The sequence below is a fragment of the Galleria mellonella genome, unplaced genomic scaffold (assembly GCF_026898425.1).
Source record: "Galleria mellonella isolate WM207_F2 unplaced genomic scaffold, CSIRO_AGI_GalMel_v1 utg35, whole genome shotgun sequence".
Taxonomy (NCBI): domain Eukaryota; kingdom Metazoa; phylum Arthropoda; class Insecta; order Lepidoptera; family Pyralidae; genus Galleria; species Galleria mellonella.
The window spans coordinates 1,099,702-1,122,395 of record NW_026442082.1 but is presented as its reverse complement, the minus strand read 5'-3'; the positions used below and the strand labels follow the sequence as shown (position 1 = coordinate 1,122,395).

At 30.9% G+C, this 22,694-nt stretch overlaps 1 protein-coding gene across 1 annotated transcript in view; it reads right to left on the bottom strand.

Annotated features, from left to right (window-relative positions):
* LOC113514542 (T-cell leukemia homeobox protein 2) overlaps positions 1 to 22,694 on the bottom strand; it is a 44,895-nt gene that overhangs the window by 865 nt on the left and 21,336 nt on the right. Inside the window, exon 2 of the mRNA XM_026898631.3 lies at positions 21,926 to 22,154. Coding sequence (XP_026754432.1) covers positions 21,926 to 22,154 — 229 coding nt within the window. The remainder of the gene's footprint in view (positions 1 to 21,925; positions 22,155 to 22,694) is intronic.

The window sequence follows — 22,694 nt, the reverse complement described above, 5'->3', positions numbered from 1 at the left end:
TTAGTTTTAAGGGTTACTACACGATAAGGTAGACGTATAAATATTTAACAGCGCGGCTGAATTGAATAACATTAAAACAATTATCGTTAGCTGCCGCTTAAATGGGACCTTCTGAAATGTCGGTAAATAATACATGAAGCTAGAAATGTGCCGTTTATACCTTAATTTGATTTATGTCATCGTCTAATTGGGGGTAGGTAAATGCGACAACCAAATTAGTTGATTGAATTAACTCTGTAATAGATTATTATTTTGATGGCCACGTTTTTGTTGTGGATTTGTGAAATATTAATTTCCTGTTATCCTTATAAATAAATAACAAAGTGATGATGAACGTTATTATTTTTTGAAAAACAATATTTGAAATCTTTCAATTATTTAAGATATAATAACAATTAATTTTTTGCATTTTTATCTGTCTGACACCAACTGTTTCCAGTTCCAAAAAGGAATTTCCAAAAACTCTCGTAATTTTTTTTTATTCCTTGGAAATAATTATAAAGATGAAATTAAACTTGTTTGTTTGTTACCTCTGGACGCTTTAATGGCACAACTGACCGTCATGAAATTTGCTATACACGTATTATTTGGGATGGAGAAAGGTTAAAAACTAGAAAACATAGGCTATTATTTATTTTGGCATTGCGAACGAAGTCGCGGTTAAAACTAGTCTCATTTCAAAACCTTCATGCAAAATTTAAGCTGCTAGCTTAGTACTTAATAGTAAATTGATATGCCACTCATTGTGTAAATTGTTCTAATTCTTTTTTATATTATATAGATTATTACAGCTTCTAAAATGTATTTATAAGAGATATTCTTTATTGTTTTATATAAGGATATCATCAGTTGATCCCAGGAGTCAAGTGCGACGTCTGCCGCGATAAACTCACAACTCGAGCTGGTACGACCGCTCTTAACATAGCGCCTTAAATGTTTGCATTATTTATGTTGCAACACCAAATCAGTTGATCAACTAGTCTATAGATTTCATTATGTAAATCTAAACAAATCTATGGATTTTGGTCTGTTACTGCATTTGTATTAAAATGTAAAATTAAGTCTTTTTTTATTTCATAATATTCAATACGTACCTATTATTTTATTTAATAAGGCTATCATTTACCAATATAAGAGACAACTAAGAGTTGTGTAAAATTATTTTTTTGAAAATGTAAAGACCTTGACGAGAGTGTTTTTACTGAATCACTCCGCAACAACGAATGAACTTAAATGAAATTTAGTAGACTGATAGACCACATAATAGATATTATGTTTAGACTATATATTTATCCTAATTCACGTGGACAAAGTTGAGCGACACATTTAGTTTTTTACATAACTTGAAATAGCAAACAAGCTGAGAACCCGATTAGAAACTTATTAAGTTTGTCTGCACATATTTTTATAAATATTCTTCTTATTTATTGATACCATTGTTTTTACTAAGTATATATTGCATCAACCATAGAAAAAGCATTTCTTACTGGAAACGTCACGTCACACGAACTGTACCGTAGTTTAAGGTTAGAATTTCTCTTTATTTATGCACAAATAGTTCGGTATCATTAAAGTAGAAACAAATCCATGACAATCCTATTACTTGAACGTCAGTCGTTTTGACTAGTCGTATAATAACCTGGGAATGCCGCAGCGACCGCAATCCAAACTTGGACTAGTTGGGCAACAAGTCGTGGTCTCGGGTAATTTTGAATTGTTTTCCGACTAGGAATTATAATATGCCGGAACTAGAAGTGGCAAGATGTAATATCAGTTATTTAAGACTTGAATTATTAAAAAAAACTTATTTTACAGTTATAGTAGCTGTATATTTTATAAAAATGATAATGAATTCACAACTACAAAAAAAAAACACATTCTGATACATGTACATACATGATACATAGGTACATGAATTATAAATGTACATAATGTTTTTATCCATAGCTACTTATATTATAGATGAATCCTAAATTGTATCTAGTAGCGAATATATCCACGTATTTGTAAAATTGATTAAGATTTCAAGGTAAATTATATACCAATTTTTTATTTGCTAAATTGTAAATAATATTAAATTAAATAATTACACGGCCGCCATTAAATGGATATAAATAATCCTAAGATTCAAGTACGCTCAGTGATTCAGCCCTGTTGTCTTATCTAGAAATGTAATATTAATTCTTAGTTAGACAGGTACCTATATAATATTCCAACAACTTAACTCTTAGTGGCCTCTACTTAAAAGGGGTGAACACACTTTACTTTAAGCGTCTCTTAGCTTAAAATTTTAATTTAGTACAGTAAAAGACTCTTGAACTTTAGCTGATGTTAAGTATAAGTTGACGGTAACGTCTAATTATAAAGACAACTTTTGTTCTAAGAAGACGTTATCAAAAAAGGTGAACATTCTAATAAATTACCCACATGTTTGTATTTTTTATTCATATTTAAGAATTTATTTTATATTTAAGATCATGAAATAGTTGCTATATACTAAATAATATGAATTGTAAAGAATATTTTAGGATATTTTTGGGGAGGCTTAAGTTGAGCAGTAGGGGTGGGGTTAGTGGGGGGGGGGGGATGCCAGTAGTCACCACGCTTAGCAGATGGATTGGCAACCGCTGTTAGGCTTTGAAGATATTTTAAAAGAGACGTTGCTGCCCATTCCTCGCCCTCCATAGTCGCCTTTTACGACACCAACTGGAAGGAAGGGGAGACCTATTCTATGCCGGGACCACACGGCATACTACGTTTATAGAACTACTGTCTACATCATGTTATAGTTTGAAATGTAGATTATACTTTTGAATTAGAAAGTCATGAATGAATACAAATACTCACTACTTCCTATGCCACTGCGTTAGGTTGACTGGAAGAGATCTCTTTTAGAGATAAGTTCACATTTGCTTACATTATTACTAATTGTTATTATTACTGTATGTTTTATTGTAATAAAGAATATTAAAAAAAAATTAGAATGAAATAAATTTTTGTATTAAAAATTGTACAAGTGTTTTGTTATGGCAGTACTGAAAAAGAATATGATCCGTTTGATGGTCAAATTAGGAGCACAATAGCCTACAACATCAAGGGTAGAAATTACGTACCGTTACCGACTCGTGTTTGAATTAATAATTCACTCAGAAGATTTTAATACGGTAATAGGAATAAAGAAAATACGCACTTATGAAATTATTAACGCACTTTCGAATACCGTTACACTAAAATGTGTTATATCGCTTTAATTTAAGCTTGAACGTTACTTAATGCCAATATTTCCAGAACATTAAGATAAATACTGTTAGCTAAGTACATGGTCCTTATGTTGCACTAATTAAGATACCAACAAACCCCTGAGTGGTCTGTTTAGCATTAATTTGCATGTGCCACCGTCGATAATTTAGCGTGTTCCCACAATGAAGTTATAAAGTGCAAAATCGTTTGATTGCACGCATAAAAGTTTGTACAGATGAATGAAGCTTTTAAGTCTGAGTCGATATTATCTCGCGGTGTCGACGAAGTTAAAGAGTCTCAATTATATAGAATGCTTTTATCGTTATTGAAAATTTTCGGTGCCGCGTTGTACTCGATAATAATCGCGACATTTCACTTTAATGTTCTTTATCGGGGTACACGAGCCTTAAATAAATAACAGATTGGGTACTTTGCGTAGGTAACAGGGCATGTTCAGTGTTGTACGAGATTGAACTCTAGTGTTGTGAAGTTGTGGTACAATTTCAGTGTGGTTTTAAACATGAATAAAGAAAAATATGGGGAAATATAAAAAATAATGTAGAATAGTCATGTCTAACGTTACTTTTTGTCATAAATTCTCTTAATATAATACTCATTGTCGATTTAGTGTCAGTAATTTATGGTTAAACAAAAAATCAGAGATATCGCAATTTTATACAAATATATTTTACAAACAAACAAAGTAAATGAAATAAAGATAATTATATATCTTTTAATTATTTGATGTGTAATGGAAGATTCTGTGTGTATCTATGTTTAGTAGATATATTATTTTATTATAGGTTTTGTATTTTTTTTATCTCTGTATATACGTGTATGGTTCATTTCAGTTGACTAACTATATAAACTTCTCTTTTCATTTAAGAGTTTCCACTTGTCGGTGCAACTAATTCATGCATCTTCTTCTAGCCAGTTCTATCCCAGGCCATATCCTTGATCTCCCTATACGACATGACACCTAGTGTTTCTTTTATCTGTCCCGTGTAGTTATTCCTCGGTCTTCCTCTTCCTCTTCTACTATCGTATAAATATGTTTTAGTACTTATTGTATATTTTTAACATAAAAAATAGTTTAAATTTTTCAATTACTGTCTGTGCCAAAATAAATGAAACAAACAAAGAAAAAAATATATTTTTATAAATATCGCCAGTAAAGTTTTTGATAAAAAAAAAATAAACTCAAATCGGTTGATTACTGACGGTGTAATAAGGTAACAAACATAAAAAAATTGGTTGTACCGGATTGATGATCCCCTTTTTTTACCTATTGAAAAATACTTGAAAATATCTACTTTTAAATAGATAAAGGTTTGCATTGTATTAAATTAAAATTTAAGGTGTATAATGAAATTAAGCATGTGTGAATGTATTAACTAATTGAAGCAAGTCTAAGCGAAGAAAGTTTGACGTCATAATTCACGTTTATTAAAACAGACAGTGGTATGAATACAAAGTTAATTCATTCGTTGAATTCAAAGTTTAGACTGATATACAGCTACCTCGAAGTTTCAAGTCTATTCTATATAGACCTCCCAGCCCTGTTTAGGGCCAACACACACTGACGCAGGTGAATAATATGAATATTATTATCCTTTCAAACTTTGTTAAAAGTTTCGTAAATACAGATTATACTTTAATATTATAATAACTACAGGTTTACGTGTAATTTGGTCGAGAAAGCTCGACTAGTTTTTATTTTATTTATTTTTATTTTATTTTTAATAAGGCACACATAACAAATTATAACCTTTGTTAGGTTTATATATAGGTAATTATGGTGTTAATACTAGGTTATAATTCAAAAACATGTGTACACAACATGATTAACATTTAAACATAACATTTCAATTTCGACACGTGGAAGACATAATAATTAGTAAACATTATATACATATAATTTACATTAAAAGAAATTTAAACTATAAAACTATCATCACACAAGAAAAACAGCCCAGCTTTAGGATGGCTTTAACATGAACTACATCAAAAAATAAAGTTTCGGGATCATTCGGGACCTTTAGTCTTGAGTAACTATGACACATTTCAAACTTGTTTTTGACTACATTAGCTGTAAAGAAGCATGCCGTATTCGTCTTATAATCTCTTATTTTGTAGGTAAATTATGATGTCTCATTTCGAGGTGCGACACGTGTCGCAAAACGTGCGTGGATAAAATGGTAGTTGAAGATAAATGACTGACATGGAAAGTTGTAGAACGTCTGGTAATAATAATAGTAGTCAATCTTCGAGTGGTAGTAATCGCACACATAATGGTACAAAATGATCCTAATTAAATAACCAATGATAGGAACTTCTGTAAAAGTTCATTAAAAATTTTGCTAATTAGCTTTTTTGTCAAATCTTACAAACATTTCTCATTCGTTTGAGAAAAGTCAAATAAATTATTTTCAAATGAGTAAAGAATAAATTAGCTGAGTTAAGAGCTATATTAATGGGGCACATTGCACAAAAGCCAGCCGGCTTTGCGACAATAAAAGAAAGAAAGGGAAAGCGAACGTCACTCTACGTCGTTCAATATCTCTGCGATCAATTTATCGCTCTTCACCACTGTCGTCTGTGCGCGCTGATCCTTAACGTTAATGAGGATTCAGCCAAACGGGAGAATTATAACGAGTTCGGAGAGTTCTAATTACGTTGGATGAAATTTACCGACGTAATGAATGATTGAACAAAGCGTTAAGTCTATTATTGTAGCAAGAACTTTATTAGGACGGTTAATGTAGGTACGAGGTGTGCGATAGTGATGTGCCATGTCGATTTATCGAATTACTAACATTAATAGTCTGTTGATCTGATCTTTAGTCGCGTAAATTAGGATAAAAATTATCCTATATATTAGTATGAGTTGTACTATATCAGGACACAAAATTTCATACAAATACGTTTATACGAAATCTAATATTTTTTTAAGGGAAAAACGAGTATGCTTTTTTGCTCACCTGATAATCAACCGTCGCTCATAAGCGCCCGCCATAGGTACTATAATAATTTTAGATGAGCTTCTGGCCTTTTAAAAAGTTATATGTTTTTTTACCATTTTAACTATCGTTGAGAATCGTCTCAAACTAGTTATGAGAATTCAAAGACAATAATATTGTAAGTAATTCAAAGGAGTTAATTTCTTAAATTGGTTCTATCAACACTCGAATACCCCGTAATTGTCGAAACGCGACATGTCTTCCACTGCAATATGGAGATGGTTGAATTTATATTTAAGACAAATAATTTGCCATATGAGAAACAATAATCATCGATGTCGATTAATCAACAAACGCTCAACACTGGCAAAATTCATAGCGTTTCGAGTTAAGCCCGCGTCTTTATAATTAGATAAAGCGAGGTACAATTAAACTTTCCTTAAATAAGCCAAACGTAGCGGGCTGGCAATTAGTAATTTCGGGCTGATTATTTTATAAGACCTTCCAAGGAGGTCGGTGTAAGTGCTGGAATTGTCAAAATTAATGAAGTCTGAGTCGCCTCTAATATTTGACACGAGGACATTATATTTTACCTGTGTACTGGAATTTTAAACGTGATCATTTTGTGATTAATATTTTTTTTTATACCATTGACGTGACTAACTTAGAATGGGAAACAAGCGGACGATCCACCTGATGAAAAGTGGTAACCGTTGCCTATAGACATGAGCAGTACCATGGACATAACAGAGTATACTGTTTCGCCCATGATACCCCCCATGCGTTGCCATTCCTGAGGACTCAGGTGTTATTCCTCTGTACCCTGTAAATTCACGCCAATAATACACACCAATAAATAAAATACGTACGTAAATAAACATTAACTTTTGAACTTTTCCCCTGCTTGTTTTATACTTTAGAAAAGACGAGAATTAATGCAATCAATGAGTGGGTAAAAGAAAACACTTCTGCCTCAGAAGTTGAGACACGACAGCGCCACGTCTTATGATCACGGCCAATTAACTTGGTCGAAACATCGAAAATAATTCAGATAAATTATTTTACAGTTTACTTTAATATCTTTAATTTAGATATTATATATACGCTTCATAAAGGTGGATTAGCAGGAAATGCCATTCGCATTTAGTCCGTCTATTTTACGCTTTTATATACTTGTGTACTAAATATTATATTATTTATATAAATATATTTATTAAAATAATTATAACATCATAATAACAAAAATCAAATAAATGCTTATTGTTACATATAAAATTATATTATCAATATTTAACTCGACCACAAACATTTCTAAGCCGCTTCTAATATCTTTGGCAATAGTAATATAAATAAACTAATTAATAAATAAACGTAGGTACAAATAACATGTTTGTATCAGCCGTTAACTGAACATAGCCTCCCCGTAAGGGAGGTTTTGACAGTAGTTACCACGCTTGGCGGGTGGCTCAGCAACTGCAGTTAGGCATTGGTGAAGTTTTAAGAGGGATGCTGCTGCTTATTCCTCGAACATTAAGTTCTCTTAGTTGCCTCTTACGACATCCATGGAAAAGGAAGAAGTGGCAAATTCTATGCCGGGACCACGTGACGGTATAAAATATTAAACATAGTATATTATTATCAAAAATATATAGCATATTGAAATTTGAAATGTAAAAAGGAAAAACAATTTATTAATTGCCATTGCTAACGAAACAACCATCCTTTGTAAAAGGAAAAAGGCATAAATTGTTAAAGTACACCCATTTGACTCTTCTAGGGGGAATTTATAAAGGTGGTGGCTTCATTTCGCCGAATGGCGCGCGGCGGTTGATTCTAACAAATTTATCCCGGCTAATTAAGATGTGCTTTATTAATTACTTTGGGTTTTCTCAACTGTTTTTCGTTTTACGTTTTTTTTTATAATTCAAATTGTGTTTTAAAATCACTTTGGGGTTAAGGAGGACTGCGTTAATTCCGATTATAATATTTATAGATCTTATAATATAAAATCCAACTTTTGAATCAAAATAATTCTCGTATTTGTCTTTTCTAGAAGTACATTTTAATTAAATATACCGATATCCGAAATTCGACTTTGAATGCTCGAAATGCGAAATTATTTAGTTATCTTAAATACATATTAATCTATAAAAATTAATTGATGAATGTATGTAAGCATAATACTTCAGAACTGCTGTACTTATTTGATTAATTCTATTTTTATTGTGTTTGTAATTGTCAAAGCAGGGTTTGTATGAAAAAAAATATTTAAAAAATCGTATGGAAAAGTAAAAATTTTAAATAATTAAATTTGAATTAAATCTCAATCTTAAAAAAGAAAACGATAGGAAAGAAAGATAAGAAAAACATTTTCCTATCATTCGAAAGAAATTGGAGTTAGCCCTTAAAATCCAACTACTTAATTTTCAAAAGTACCGAATTCCCACACTTAAAATAAAAACAGAAAATATGATAAGGAGATAAAAGAAGCTTCATCTAGCATAGATGCATTTGCATTCTTGTCTGTTATGGACGCCCAAAAGATAGACTGTCAGAATTTGCCATAAAACTGGAAAATTTACTAATAAGTTACTATTTTTACTGTCATTTTTATTCACTTCATCTTTATTCAAATAGACTCGTTTACAAGCTCTTTTAAATCTACTACAGGCTTCAGAAAGTTGTTTAGAAGATTGAGAAGAGACCACAAGAAAACTCAACAGTTACTCTTTTCTACTTCAATGAAAGAGACTACAAAAAAATAACTTACAGAAATTTTAAACAAAAGAATAATTGACCCCACCGTAAGGTCAACTGATGTCCAAATAAGTACTGATGTAAAAGTAAGTAATCAATTAATTGTTTAAATGTTGTTAATTGGTGTTGTTGTTGTTGATTTGTTACTAATTTCATTTAGAGAATTATTATTAATCATTATTTTTTATAATAATTTTATCAAAAACCTGGTTACCTTCTCATTAAGTTCCATTGAAAGAGACTATATTTATTTGACATATATGGAAATTTAATGATTATAAATTACATATTATTTCGTTGTTAGTAATTCAAAATATCACTTTCTCATTTGTATAAAATGTCAATAGCACACGAATAAAGTCATCTTGATTTATTTAATAAAATTGAATATTAATATCTTTATCGCTACAATGCGATATATTAGATATACTATTTTGTAATTATTGATTTATCTACTTTCAGTTAATCTGCATTGTCTTATAGGATATAACATTATCCAATTTTTACTTATATTATAAATGTTTTAACCAGAGGGAGACTTTGTACAAAAGTCGATTGCCTCTGTCCCATTCGTGTTTCTACCGTGAAGCAGTTGTGTTTGCATGGCTGTGTTTCGGTTTGAAGAATGGGATATGGCGTGAATTTACAGGGTACAGAGGAATAACACCTGAGTCCTCAGGAATGGCAACGCATGGGGGGTATCATGGGAGAAACAGTATACCCTGTTATGTCCATGGTACTGCTCATGTTTATAGGCGACGGTTACCACTTTCCATCAGGTGGGCCGTCAGCTTGTTTGCCATTCTAAGTTGTATAAAAGAAAAAGAAAAGGATGTTTTTACATTTGTGTGTTCAATTTTTTGACTTTATGAGGTACATAAAGTCTTAACAAGTTAAGCTACTTTTCTCCGGATCAATCAAATTCCCAGTCGTGTGGATGAAGTCATGGGCAAAACTAGTATTATTGTTAAGAAACTTATGAACCTATATGTCAGTGTTATAATTTCACTGCTTATAAGTATCGTCTTAAATGATCAAAGGCATCTCTGAGAAATATTTAGAGATAGATAATAATAGAGGCATTTACATGCAGCCATATAAAAAGACGTGCACTAAATATTAGGGGTGGACGATATATGGCATGTATAGATATTGACCTAATAACTGATATATTAAATATCCAGTCTAATTAATGTAATAAAATTATAAGTAGACAAGGTTGTGCTTGGAAGATAAATTAGAAATAAAATTATTGATTCTTAATAAGAGCAACGGAAGACAATACAATATTTTTTAGAAATTTTGTCTGTATCTCTGTCTGTATGTTTATTTTGGTGTCACACAAAAAGTATTGGACCAAATTATATAATGTCTCCACAGTTGTATTCCTGAAGGTCTACCTTAAAATTGGTATATGTTTTATCTTGATGCGGCATCTAAAAGTAGTCTATTTCATTGTAAGTATTCTCTATTTCTGAAATCTACGCTTATGAAGTAGCCGGTAAAAAGCTAGTGTGTAATTTTAATATGAAAAGTTCGATCGAAATGTATACAGATAGATATCCGACCAATATGAGCGATATTGAAACGAGTGTTAAATAATTTCCTGTGTAAGTCAATATGTAGATATCAAAGCAGTACCAATATTATCCATGACTACTAAACACGTAACCACCCCTTTTTCATGTTGGCTAAAACAGAATAAAAATATCTAAATAAATACCAAGCTATCATAAAGCAAAAGAGAACTCACAACACCACTGTTGGCAGTTATCAAAACAGTCAAATAAATTCCGGCGCAGCTTTTAAATCTTTAAAATGTTGAACTCGTAAAAACTCCATACATAATAGATGTTAAAATGAATTTATTATGATTTTCAAATTTTCCGCATTGGACGCGGAGGTATTCACTTAAATTCACTAGAATTTTAATTTACATTTATAAAATCAAAAATTTCATACAAATAAATTAAGAACAAAAAATATAGACTAAGTGATTAACTAAGTAAATTATTAGTACTTGCATTAAAACATTACACGCTTTATTGAATTAAATAATTAAAAAAGGTATAAAAAAGCAGCAGTTTGGTGTTTATTCTACTAATATTACATACCTACGTCTGTTATATTTGGTGACGCCAGTTTGAAATTAAAAGATAATTTATATTAATATTTGTGCCGACTCGCTTTTCGTTATATATAAGGGATAGGTACTTTACATGCTCGCAAATTTAATAGTAATCTGTGGGCTATGGACTGATTGTGTCCGATCTTTGTCGGTGCTGCCCTCTCGCGCCGATCGCTTCTTCTGTTTCGAACTTCGTATGAGTAACTGCGACTGGCCGCTCTCCTACAAATTAATTAACGAATAATATATTTCTGCTGTGTTTCGTGTCATCTTTCTGACCATCAAAACACCGGATCCTGTAGAGAGCTGCTGGAATTGTTCGCAGGTGAGTACCTATCCTATTTTTCAAATTACGAAAAGCGAGGTAAAAATCAGCCGGCGATTCGGCTCAAATATCGAAAGAAATAATTGTGATTATTATTAAGTTTGCTTCACCAATATTTATTAATATTTTTAAATTATATTCCGACAATTGCAGGGAGTCAGTGGATGAAGGGAGGCTTATGTCCAGCAGTGGACGGATAATGGCTGAAATGATGATGATTGAAGCAATTATGCTTTTTCTTTCATTGTAATTTCATTATTATCAAGGTTGGTGAATAAATGTCTATATATTATAAATATATCAAAATGAATATAACTTTTATTCTACATGTTGTAATTTTCACTGTCATTCGATTAAGTTAGGAGAGAACGAGCAATGAAATTAACCGAAGAGAAACACATCTCCTCCAGGACGAACACCCCACGATCCCCGTATCAATCAGCAAACGGATTTGTTTCCTAATTCCCGAGAAGACAGCCTACAAGCTACAATTATCCAAAGACATCTTGATGCGACGCGCCACAGATCAAACGGCTCATTCCTAAACTATTATCTACCTTAACACAAAAGGAATACAATCTATTATCCCTCACCAACAATACATTTCCAGAAATTAAATCGTAAGAACGGATCTTCAACGAATATAGACCGTTTGCGGTAAAAGAAAAAGCTCTATTTGAGATGAGAATATTCAGGACCCTAATTCGGCCAGTTTTAATATTCACTTATACAGGGGAAAAGAATTACAGGAAGAAAATGAAGCAGGGTGTGTAAATAAATAAACGAAACGCCCGCCATGTTGCTATTGGTGGGTACATTACGTGTTAGATCGTAGCACACCAATTCGATTTGTCGATTGTCGGAACACTGAATCGAGTAATTCCAACAGAATAGCTATCGACCTTTAGAATCTGTGAATAGCAAGGAAATTACTTCGTAATGGCTTTCTTGTTTAATAGTAACTTCCAATATACTCAGTTTAGATTGTGAGTGAGTGATTTGAAATTATTATTAAAGTTAGTTTTGAGCTACCCTTCTAATACTTTTGTATTATCTCTTTTAAAATTCATAAATGATTTTACAATTTTAAATGTTAAAGAAATAAAATTAAGTATAGGTATGTATAAAACGTTCATTTTGAGAATCTAATGTTTATTTAATGCATGAGAATTTTAAAAGTAAGGATATTATTATTTCAATTATTCTTAAACAAAAAAAAAAATATCAAGAAAAAAGAAAATATTCTATTTTATAAAAAAAACATTTCGTATTCAAACGCCTAACAAGAGATTCCATTCTAGATAAAAGGCATGGTGATAATATGAAGGAATATGTAACATAAACTCAAGACGGCGCATAAAATAAACTAAAGAACGCACGTAAAAGTCACAAAAATAGGCAATAAAGCAAACGAACGGGAACAATGCATGTAAAAAGTCGAGTGTACGTCTTTCCGCCGCAGTAAATAATTGATGACTCAAACTGCCGAGTTGTGTTCTTCATACAATATTTATCTCCCTAGCTTCCCCATGTTACCGCCTGCTTGATGCTGTGTACAATATATGTATGAGCCGTATAGCCACTTAACCGCTGCTGTCCTTTGTTACAACGATTTAGCCTTTTTGGGGAGCAAATTGATCCGAGTTGGTTTGATTGGCGAAAAATTTCTAAAGAAGTTATTCTTTGATTGATGATTGCAAAAGGAGCTTTTTTTCTGTACCTTCGTTTATTTTAAAATTATATTTTATATTAAACAATCTAGTCCGACAAACGCTGTTCTGCCCTCTGTCATTAATACCGAGACCATTTTTTTTTATTTCATGTCAAAAACTTAAATCTTATCTCTCGAATTTCTCGATTGAGCAGTTTTGGAGATTAGCGAAAACGAACATCGTGAAATGGATTTTTACATCCATATTAAAAAGATTATAATAATATAATGACTGATTTAAAATTAGTAAAATCATAAAATTTTACAAATCTCTGCAAAGAATAACAAGTTAGTCTCTGAAAATTTACTGAATTACAATTAGGGATTGACACAGATATCTATATATTTTTTATTACTATTACATCAACCGTTAACTGTCCACTACTAAACATAGATCTCCCCCCTAAAAGAGACTTTGCCAGTAGTTGCCACGCTTTGCAAGCGCAGTGTCAACCACAGTTAGGCTTTGGTGACGTTTTAAAAGGGACGGTGCTGCCCATCCCTTGATTATTAAATTCCCTTAGCCACCTCTTATGACACTCACGGGAACAAAAAGGGTGATCTATATAAAATAGGTTTTTGCCTTTGAATAGTCGGGACCACACGGCAATATTGTATAGATTACAGATACAATATATTTATTGTATTATTAGACGACAATAACCAATTTATTTAATAAGTATAATAAGTCATTGACCTCTAGAATTGAATTTGTATTATTATGTATATCGACTAGATACCACACAATCAACGAGCGTAATCGAATTATGCAAGTGTATGAACATTTTTATCGATACCTCATTTATTATATTGTCACGTCCTTATCTATTTGAATAGAGTTGGATACGTATAGGTGTGTACAGTAAACATATGATTCTATTGTTTCTACAACGAATTGCATTTCAATTTTATGTAGGTATTATGTTTTTCGTTGCGTTTTGATTGATCTTAAGCAATAGAGCTTCCTTCCTATTTTTTAACCGACTTCAAAAAGAAGTTGCTTTTCAATTCGGTTATATATTTTTTATGTTTGTTACCTCATAACTGTATCAGTTATAAACCGATTTTGGATAATTCTTTTTTTTTTCTTCAAAGATATATTTGGAGATTGATCCTATTGACATTTTATCAAATGATTTTGATAAAATCTCTATCGGACCAATCTGAAAGTATATCCTTACAGATATAGATATAAATAATAAAAACAATTCAAATCGGTTTATAAATAAATAAATGAAAATAAATTAATAAATAATAACTGACGGTAGATAACAAACAAAAAATTAAACGTAATTCCGAGAACCTCCTCCTTTTTTTAAACTTAGCTGAAAAATAACATCTTGCACTTCTTGTCGTTAAGAAATATTTATATTTTGCAGAATTCGTGTATATTTGATTTTCCTAATATATAGAACTCATTTCAAATTAATAGAGTTATAATTATTTTACTTCTTGTTCTTCCATTAAACCGAATAAAAATTTTAAGCCATAGACAATTTTTTTCTTTCAACCTTTCTCTATTCTTCACAAGTAAAAGGTGCAGATTTAAAATATAAAAATAAAAAAAATTGTTTTATTTTAACAACATGATACAGTTAATGCAGTTACATTAATTTTACACTTTGTTCCCTGTGTAAAATATATCATTGAAACTTTAAAACATAGTGGTAACAATAAACTTATAGTTTTAAACCTCTAAAAGCTTTAAAATAAAATCTTATTTTTCTAATAGCTTTATAATAAGCACATTATTTATTTATTTTTTATTTAGTTTCTTATATGCTTTTATATCTCCTCCATTTCGTCTGACATAGACAACAGAGCTTTTTATTGACGTTGTTCACAGAAGCTTAATATTTTTATTTGAATCATTCCGGACTGATAAACATAACCCATTTGTCATAGATAAAATGCCACTTAATTTGTGTGTCAGGTGAGACTGAGGTGTAATCTATATTGGTCTCAAGTTGTCATCTCAATAAGAATAATCAAAGGTTTTGGTAGTTTAAAAGATTTATAAGAATGCTTGACTCTTAGTAGAAAGATGAGTCCAAAATTATAGCCATTGTCATCACCATATCAGCCGGTAACTGTCCACTGATGAACACAAGCCTTCTTCATACCCACAAGAGGAGTTTTTTTAGTAGGTAGTTGCCACGCTTATCAGGCGGGTTGGCAACCGCAGCTAGGCTTATAGTGAAATTTTAAGAGGGGTACTGCTGCCCATTCCTCTATAATTAAGTTCCCTTAGTCGCTTCTCACAATACCTACGGAAAAGAAAGAGGTGGCAACATGCCGGGACCACATGGTGGCACATAATAGCCATTGTATATATATCAATTTACATTCATAAATAGTCTAGGTATCTACTCCATGGCAGCATATTATCACAGTGTAAGAAGCTAACAAACTACAAATAAACTAAACATACGAATGTATAGAAAAGTTTTTTTAGACTGTGGTAAGTTTCCCTATATTATTAAGAATCATATGTATCTTTAAATAAATGTTAAACCAATTTTAATAAATTATTTTATTATTATAATTTATATTTTAGCAATTGCTTAAAATCCATATAAAATTCCAATAATATTTTAAATGTAAAAGCACTCTTTAATTGAGTAAATTATGCATGAGGCATTAATGTAATAAAAGTTATTCCAAAGGTCATACTTGATATTATTGATATTATTGATATTATTATGATAGGTAATACATAAAGTCAGCTTTAATATTTTAGTTTCAATATTTCTGAACCACTGGAATTTAGTTTCATAATCTATAACTACATCGGTGCATTTACATGCATGTACTTTACTTTGAGTTACTTTAGAGTTTTACATCATCTGTTAAAATATATTCATACATCATAACGCGAATTTATAATACTGTTGAAATAAAGCATTAGCTCTAGTTGTAATTGACTCGAATTATTATGTCGAATGAATCAGGAAGTAATTCAATGAACCAGTTCACGGCTGCCTCAAAATTCAGGTAATGTCATAAATAAGTAAGTTGCTTTATTTATTTTTTTATTTTGACAAAGGTTAAGCACCGTTTGTAAATTTTATAGTAAATATGATTTTCTTAATTATCTCAATTTAATAATGCAAGACTACATAATCTTTTTTATATATCTTTATTTCTTCTTAATTCGAAATATGATACAATATGAATGCATCTATATCATATTTCAAATTAAGAATTCTTTATTTCTCCTAGCACTTAAAGGCATAACAATCTTGCTCTAGTGAGTAGAACAGAACAGAACTCACATTTTATAAGTTAAATGTGTATATATGTATAAATATATATTTGAATTATGATAAATAGAGATGAAAATATCATAACCTGACTTAAATTCTTCCGTTTTTATCGAAGACATTTTTTGTCAATTTATATGTACTTAACAAATTGTATCTGAACCTGACAATAAATTGTATAGTTTTATCATAATCTAAATGAGTCTTTTATTTTAAATCCCTACAGCATGAGAACTTGTGGAACTCAAATTCCAAAACCTGATTAATATTGTGTCGCCGTGTTGGTATTTTAAGTAGGGTTGTCGCTTTAATAGATCAGAGACTTAATATAAAAAAATTGCAACGTATAAAAATACAACTTTCTTGTAACATTGTCTCTATAATAAACTACTTGTTTTTGTATTTGTTTTATTGTTTAATACATAATATGTAATAATTTTATTAGATTAATTGCACAAAAAATTTAATAAACAATATCAAAACAAACTGCATTTATAATTCAAAATAGAAAATAAAAAAATATATTATACCTTAGGTATAAAAGTACCTAATAAAAGTTGTAATAACCAATCAATAATAAACAATAATTTAAATTTTAAATAAAGAATGAAAGAGTACAATAAAAATAATAACATCGTCGTCAAGTCAGAAAAATTACTCGGGAAATTAATCAAGTATGCACCTACAAATCCTATCAACGCGTTCTAGCCACGTCGCCCCTCGTTAGACGATAAACCAACTTTTAATATTGTAAAACAAAACAAAAACAAGAAGCTAGTTACAGTGATAAGCCGCCCATTAACACGGCTGGTTAATACAAAGAGACGTCTGATAAATCGACCGAGCAGTGTCTTTTCTCTGTTAATAAAAAAAAATGGAAAGAGAAACAGTGTGTGTTTAATGGGTTGAATTTTTTTAAAATATTTATTTGTGTAATTGGTACTTAATTGATACATGAATATAAATAAATCTGCATAATAACTACGAGTAAGTATCTAAAGAGAGTGTGAACTTAAAATAAAATTGCGAGTTTTCCGATTAAAGAAAATTATAATTTGATACTATATATTCTTCTTGAAAACATTTGTGCCTCAATAATAAATCAACTGTGAAATAGTATAGATAAAATAAGCATAACTTCAGTAATAAAGATGGTAATAAATGTAAACAATGTGATTGAACAGATAAATCCTCTTATAACATTATATTTAGTTTAATTAAAAAGGGTCGACTTTACAACATTCGAATGAGAAAGATCTGTAGAGAATTTAATTAAAGATTAAACTAGTATTATTACTATCTACTGCTACTATTACTTATATTATAAACGTGAAATTTGTAATCAAGTATATTTGTTAATCAATCATGGTTTTTTGTCCTAATGAATTTGATCCAAATTTAATTACATACCCTGCTTCAACGTTTGGGAGAATCTTTATCCTAATTCATCTGGTAAAAAAACATTTTATTAATTATTGTAATAAATGAATAAAAATTATTAAGAATAATAGTGGATTAAGTACAAACGTGAAATATGCTATTGATTTTGCATAAAATCATCGTACATGTGCATGAACAGGGTCCATTCTTACAATAGCGAAGCAAACTGGGGTCGTGCCTAAACAATGCATTATCCAACAAAGCCTATCGAGAATTACAGCGAAACTGAATACAATATATCGTAACACTATCAGACAGTAGATCACGAGCATCTCGAGAGGCCGCATACCTACTGCTTTTTATTTTTATTTTTTTTATTGTAACGCGAGCGGTGGCATGGCACCGCCGCCGTATCGAGCACGCGTTATCTTTGCCCAACACAAACACCACTTGTCCATTAGAACGTAATCGGTTGTGATGCCACCAACCGACTCCAACTTATAGTTTAATTCGACATTTGTTTACCTTTGTGTTTAAGTGAAATTCCTTATTCGAATTGCAATATCTTCCTTCAAAGCGCCCGTAGATATTATACATATTTTTTCGAGTCTGATGCGCAATATTCCGCTACTTCAAGAACCAAGCCTTCTTATGTTATATTTTTAAATATTCTTTAACTAAAGCACTGTGTTTAATTCCTTTTAAAATTATAATTAATTCATGCTGTTGTAGTAATATACAATTGGACGATTAGATGTTGTTGTAAGGTGGCGAGATTATAATCTATAGGGTGAAGGGGGCTATATTTAGAATCTGAAATATTTCTCACATAATGATGAATAATTATGTTTTTTTTATACAACTTAGAATGGCAAACAAGCTGACGGCCCACCTGATGGAAAGTGGTAACCGTCGCCTATAGACATGAACAGTACCGTGGATATAACAGAGTATACTGTTTCGCCCATGATACCCCCATGCGTTGCCATTCCTGAGGACTCAGGTGTTATTCCTCCGTACCCAGTAATTTCACGCCATATCCCACCCTTCAAACTGAAACGCAGCTATGCAAACACAACTGCTATACGGTTTAAACACGAATGGGACAGAGGTACCCAAGCAATCGACTTTTGTACAAAGTCTCCCTCTGGTAAAATGTTATTAAATATCTAAAACATGTTTACCAAAAATATTCAATAATCGAAATGAACACATTATCTTAAACTGCTTGTAAACAAGTGTATTTAAATAAATATTTCCATTTTTATTTTATTCTATTAATAACAATATGTCTAGTAATATTCTTTGACTTGTAATTATCATGAACAACATTCACATATTTATTTGAATATAAAACACCTCTTTAAACTAGTATAATAAAACGAACTGATAACGTTTCATGTTTTTAAACTAATTTTATAGTAAATCAAAATAATATAAATTAGTCGTTAATGCTTTTGGGTATACATTAAATAAGACAGATAAAAAGTAAGTTTGACTTATTGAAATTCTGACATAGATAGACATTTGATAGATATCAAAGATAATGATTTTTTTAAGCAAAATGTTAATCCAAGGGAGAATGATCTTTGCAAAATTATAAGAAATTGCTTACAACAGGTATACAAGTATATCTTACAAACCTATGTAACCTGAGCTATTAGTGACTTATGAAAGTCTCTAATACCCATATTTTTGGAAGAAACCCATATTTATTAACTTGAAAATTTGTTAATAAATAGATTCTGTTTACAAAAGCAAAAAAATACCGACATCAATCGTAAAACCTGTTATTTTTATTTAAAAACTGAACTACTAAACAGTAACTTGCGACCACTCTGAAAGCATACCTCTTCAGATAAAAAAAATTAAATAAGTTTATAGATGACAGTGTTCTGAGGTCACAAACAAAAAAATCGAATTAAGAAAAATAATTTTATGTATTAAAAAAGGAAGAAAAAAAGTTTATCAATGTTTCTCTTGCAGTATCTAAGTTTACAAATAGTATTTAAAATTCCTCTAAATTTTGAATTGATAGTGTCAGTAGGTACATACTTCTCTAAATATATGAAGTATCCTTTAGTATAAACGCTGTGTGGTCCCGGCATAGAATGGGTCACTCCTTTCTTTCCCATGGGAGCCGTAAGAGGTGATTTAGGAAACTTAATAATCAAGGGATGGGCTGCAGCGTTCTTCTTAATACATCACCAAAATCTTACTGCAGTTACTATTATCCAGCTGCTAAGCATGGCAACTACTGTTAAAACATATATAGGCCTTTTCCATAAGGGGAGTTTTCCCCTTATGGGAAAGGCCTATGTATATAATAATAATAAACTGTGACATAAGAAAAAATAAATGTAAAATTACGATTGAATTCACGTAATCCTACTATAAGAGTTATTTTTTACCTTTTTAGTATAGAACCCTAAAAATTGTAAGCTTTTAATAGAGCAAGTTATCTACGGGTTTATTTAACCTTATCGAAAATAATGATTCAATATTAATGTGTCGTCCAGTTAAAAGCTTTTACGAAACACGTGTCTGCTTATTGATTGACTTGTATTAATTAATTTGGATGGTAATTGCCATTTTCCATAATTTATTGTAAGCAGATGGCTTGTCCGTGATTCTGTTTAACTGGTGTCGCTTCACTTTAAAACAGGTTAATTAAAATGATGTATCGATAGTCCAAACAGACGCATGATATATCAACACCGATACTGATAAGTGAAGTAAATTGTAATTAGGTACATACATGTTATATAATATGGAAATTTATTCAACACAAAATTAACTATCTATTTATGATAATTAATTATTTAGAAGTAATGGGAGGTATTTAAGTATGGAAATCATAGTTATTTGTCTAATTGTATTATCAAAATCTTTTGAAACACGATCTGCAAGCAAATTTCCAGTAAATAGGTACAATTTAATGTAGGTAGACTTCCTGCATTTTGAAATACGTAACTTCGTAAGTTCCGTGACACAAAATAATTGTACATGAACCTAAATAAAAGACTTAACTTTATCTTCTCGCGTGTTAAAAGTTTTTTTTTTTTTTTTACATAATTTATCGCGACGGTCTCGACACATTCTTAGCATTTTTCGAACGAATTTAGAACTCTGTCTATATATATTACGAATGGAGATTCATATTTATCTTGTGATGTTGTAGCAAACAATAAATACAGCCGAATTTAAACACCTTATAAAGTACGTAATAGTTAGATAAATAATTAAATTGATTTGTATCCAACTAGCTATTACCCGCGTCTTTTATTGCATTATGTCCTCTTTATGTTGAAATTTTCAAAAACCTTGATGTACGTTTTTTTAATGCCTGAGAATGGAAGGGTAACCTCGCGCTATCGGTATACGCAGAGATAATAGGTAAAGATGAAAAAAGTCAGTTAGCTCGTCATGACGAACCTAAGCGGATGTATACGTTTAAAATAAACCTATATTTCTTTAAGCTTACTAGACTATTTTTGTTGTGCGTTGATAGGCAGTCAGGACTAACGATTTTATAAGTATAAGTACATATTTGAACAAGAGTAATTTAATACAAGATACATAGATGAATAAAAAGAGGTAACATCATGCAATCATGCTGACACTATATTGTCATAGCATCGTTTATTTTCTTTGCATTTTGCCCACCCACACTACTCCAGTCTGATTCATGGATATAATTTGAAACAACGTTGTAATGATAGATAAATAAATATCATTAAACATATTAAATACAGAGCCTAGAGGGCTCTGTATTTAATATGGCAAATTCCAGTTTATAGTTCTAAATTAAGGCAGGCTTGTACTATGTGTGCAACAATAGATACTTTCTCACTTTTTTTTTATAAATATACACTTATTATATATAGAACACACTTAGAATATAAACAAAGATAAATACTTATAAATAAATGTAAATGTTTGTATTGCACAGAAATCGAATTCGCGACTGGAAGATAAGGTGTGTTAAGGGTAACGGTAGCCATTTTTTTTTATTTATGTAATTTTTTCACGATGATTATATATATATGTAACGGGAATTTCGTGTATATATATATACATATGTGTGTGTGTGTGTGTGTGTGTGTGTGTGTGTGTGTGTGTGTGTGTCAGCTTATTTGCTTACCAATAAAAAAAACTAACCTCCACTTAGTCCGTCGGTTCTGAAACCACGTTTTCACTTGCGCATCTGTCATTTTCAAAGTTTTCGCTAGTGACGCTCTCTCCGCTGACGCCAGGTACTTCTGTTTGTGGAATCTTTTCTCTAACTCTGCTATTTGAAGCCTGGTGAATGAGGTTCTGGGTTTCTTCCGTTTTGGAGGCGTTCTGTTCTGGTACGGGTGTCCAATCCGCCTCGTGATAGGGAATGATGCTGGAACAAACATTCAATTTAGAATTTATATGAAACTAGCTTTGCGCCCGCTACTTTCCACGCGTGGATTTCAGAAGGAGGACAACCAATGAGATAGAGACTTCTAGATGGCAATACATATAACATATTTAGGATATCAGGACCCCAACTGCAAAAACACAATACAATTTGGCGTAGTAGTTTTTTCGTGATGCTGGAACCAACATACAAATAAGCAGACACAATTTCTAAAAAAAAATATTTTGGCATCTATTAGTTTTATTCAGACTCCTCATTTTTTTTAAATCTCCCATCTATGGGCATCAACTAGTTACAAGTTTATTATTTTGGTAAGACTATACTATATACAAGCTTGATGGGATGACATATCAAAATACTTTACTTAACCTTTTATCCTATTTCCTTACTAATCCTATTAATATTAAATATAAATATAAAAGTTTCTAAAGAAGCGAATTACGGTTAATTAGCTAAACCGATTTGAATGGAATCGAGCACATAAATGTACCGTACAGTATATTAACACATAATATACTTCTA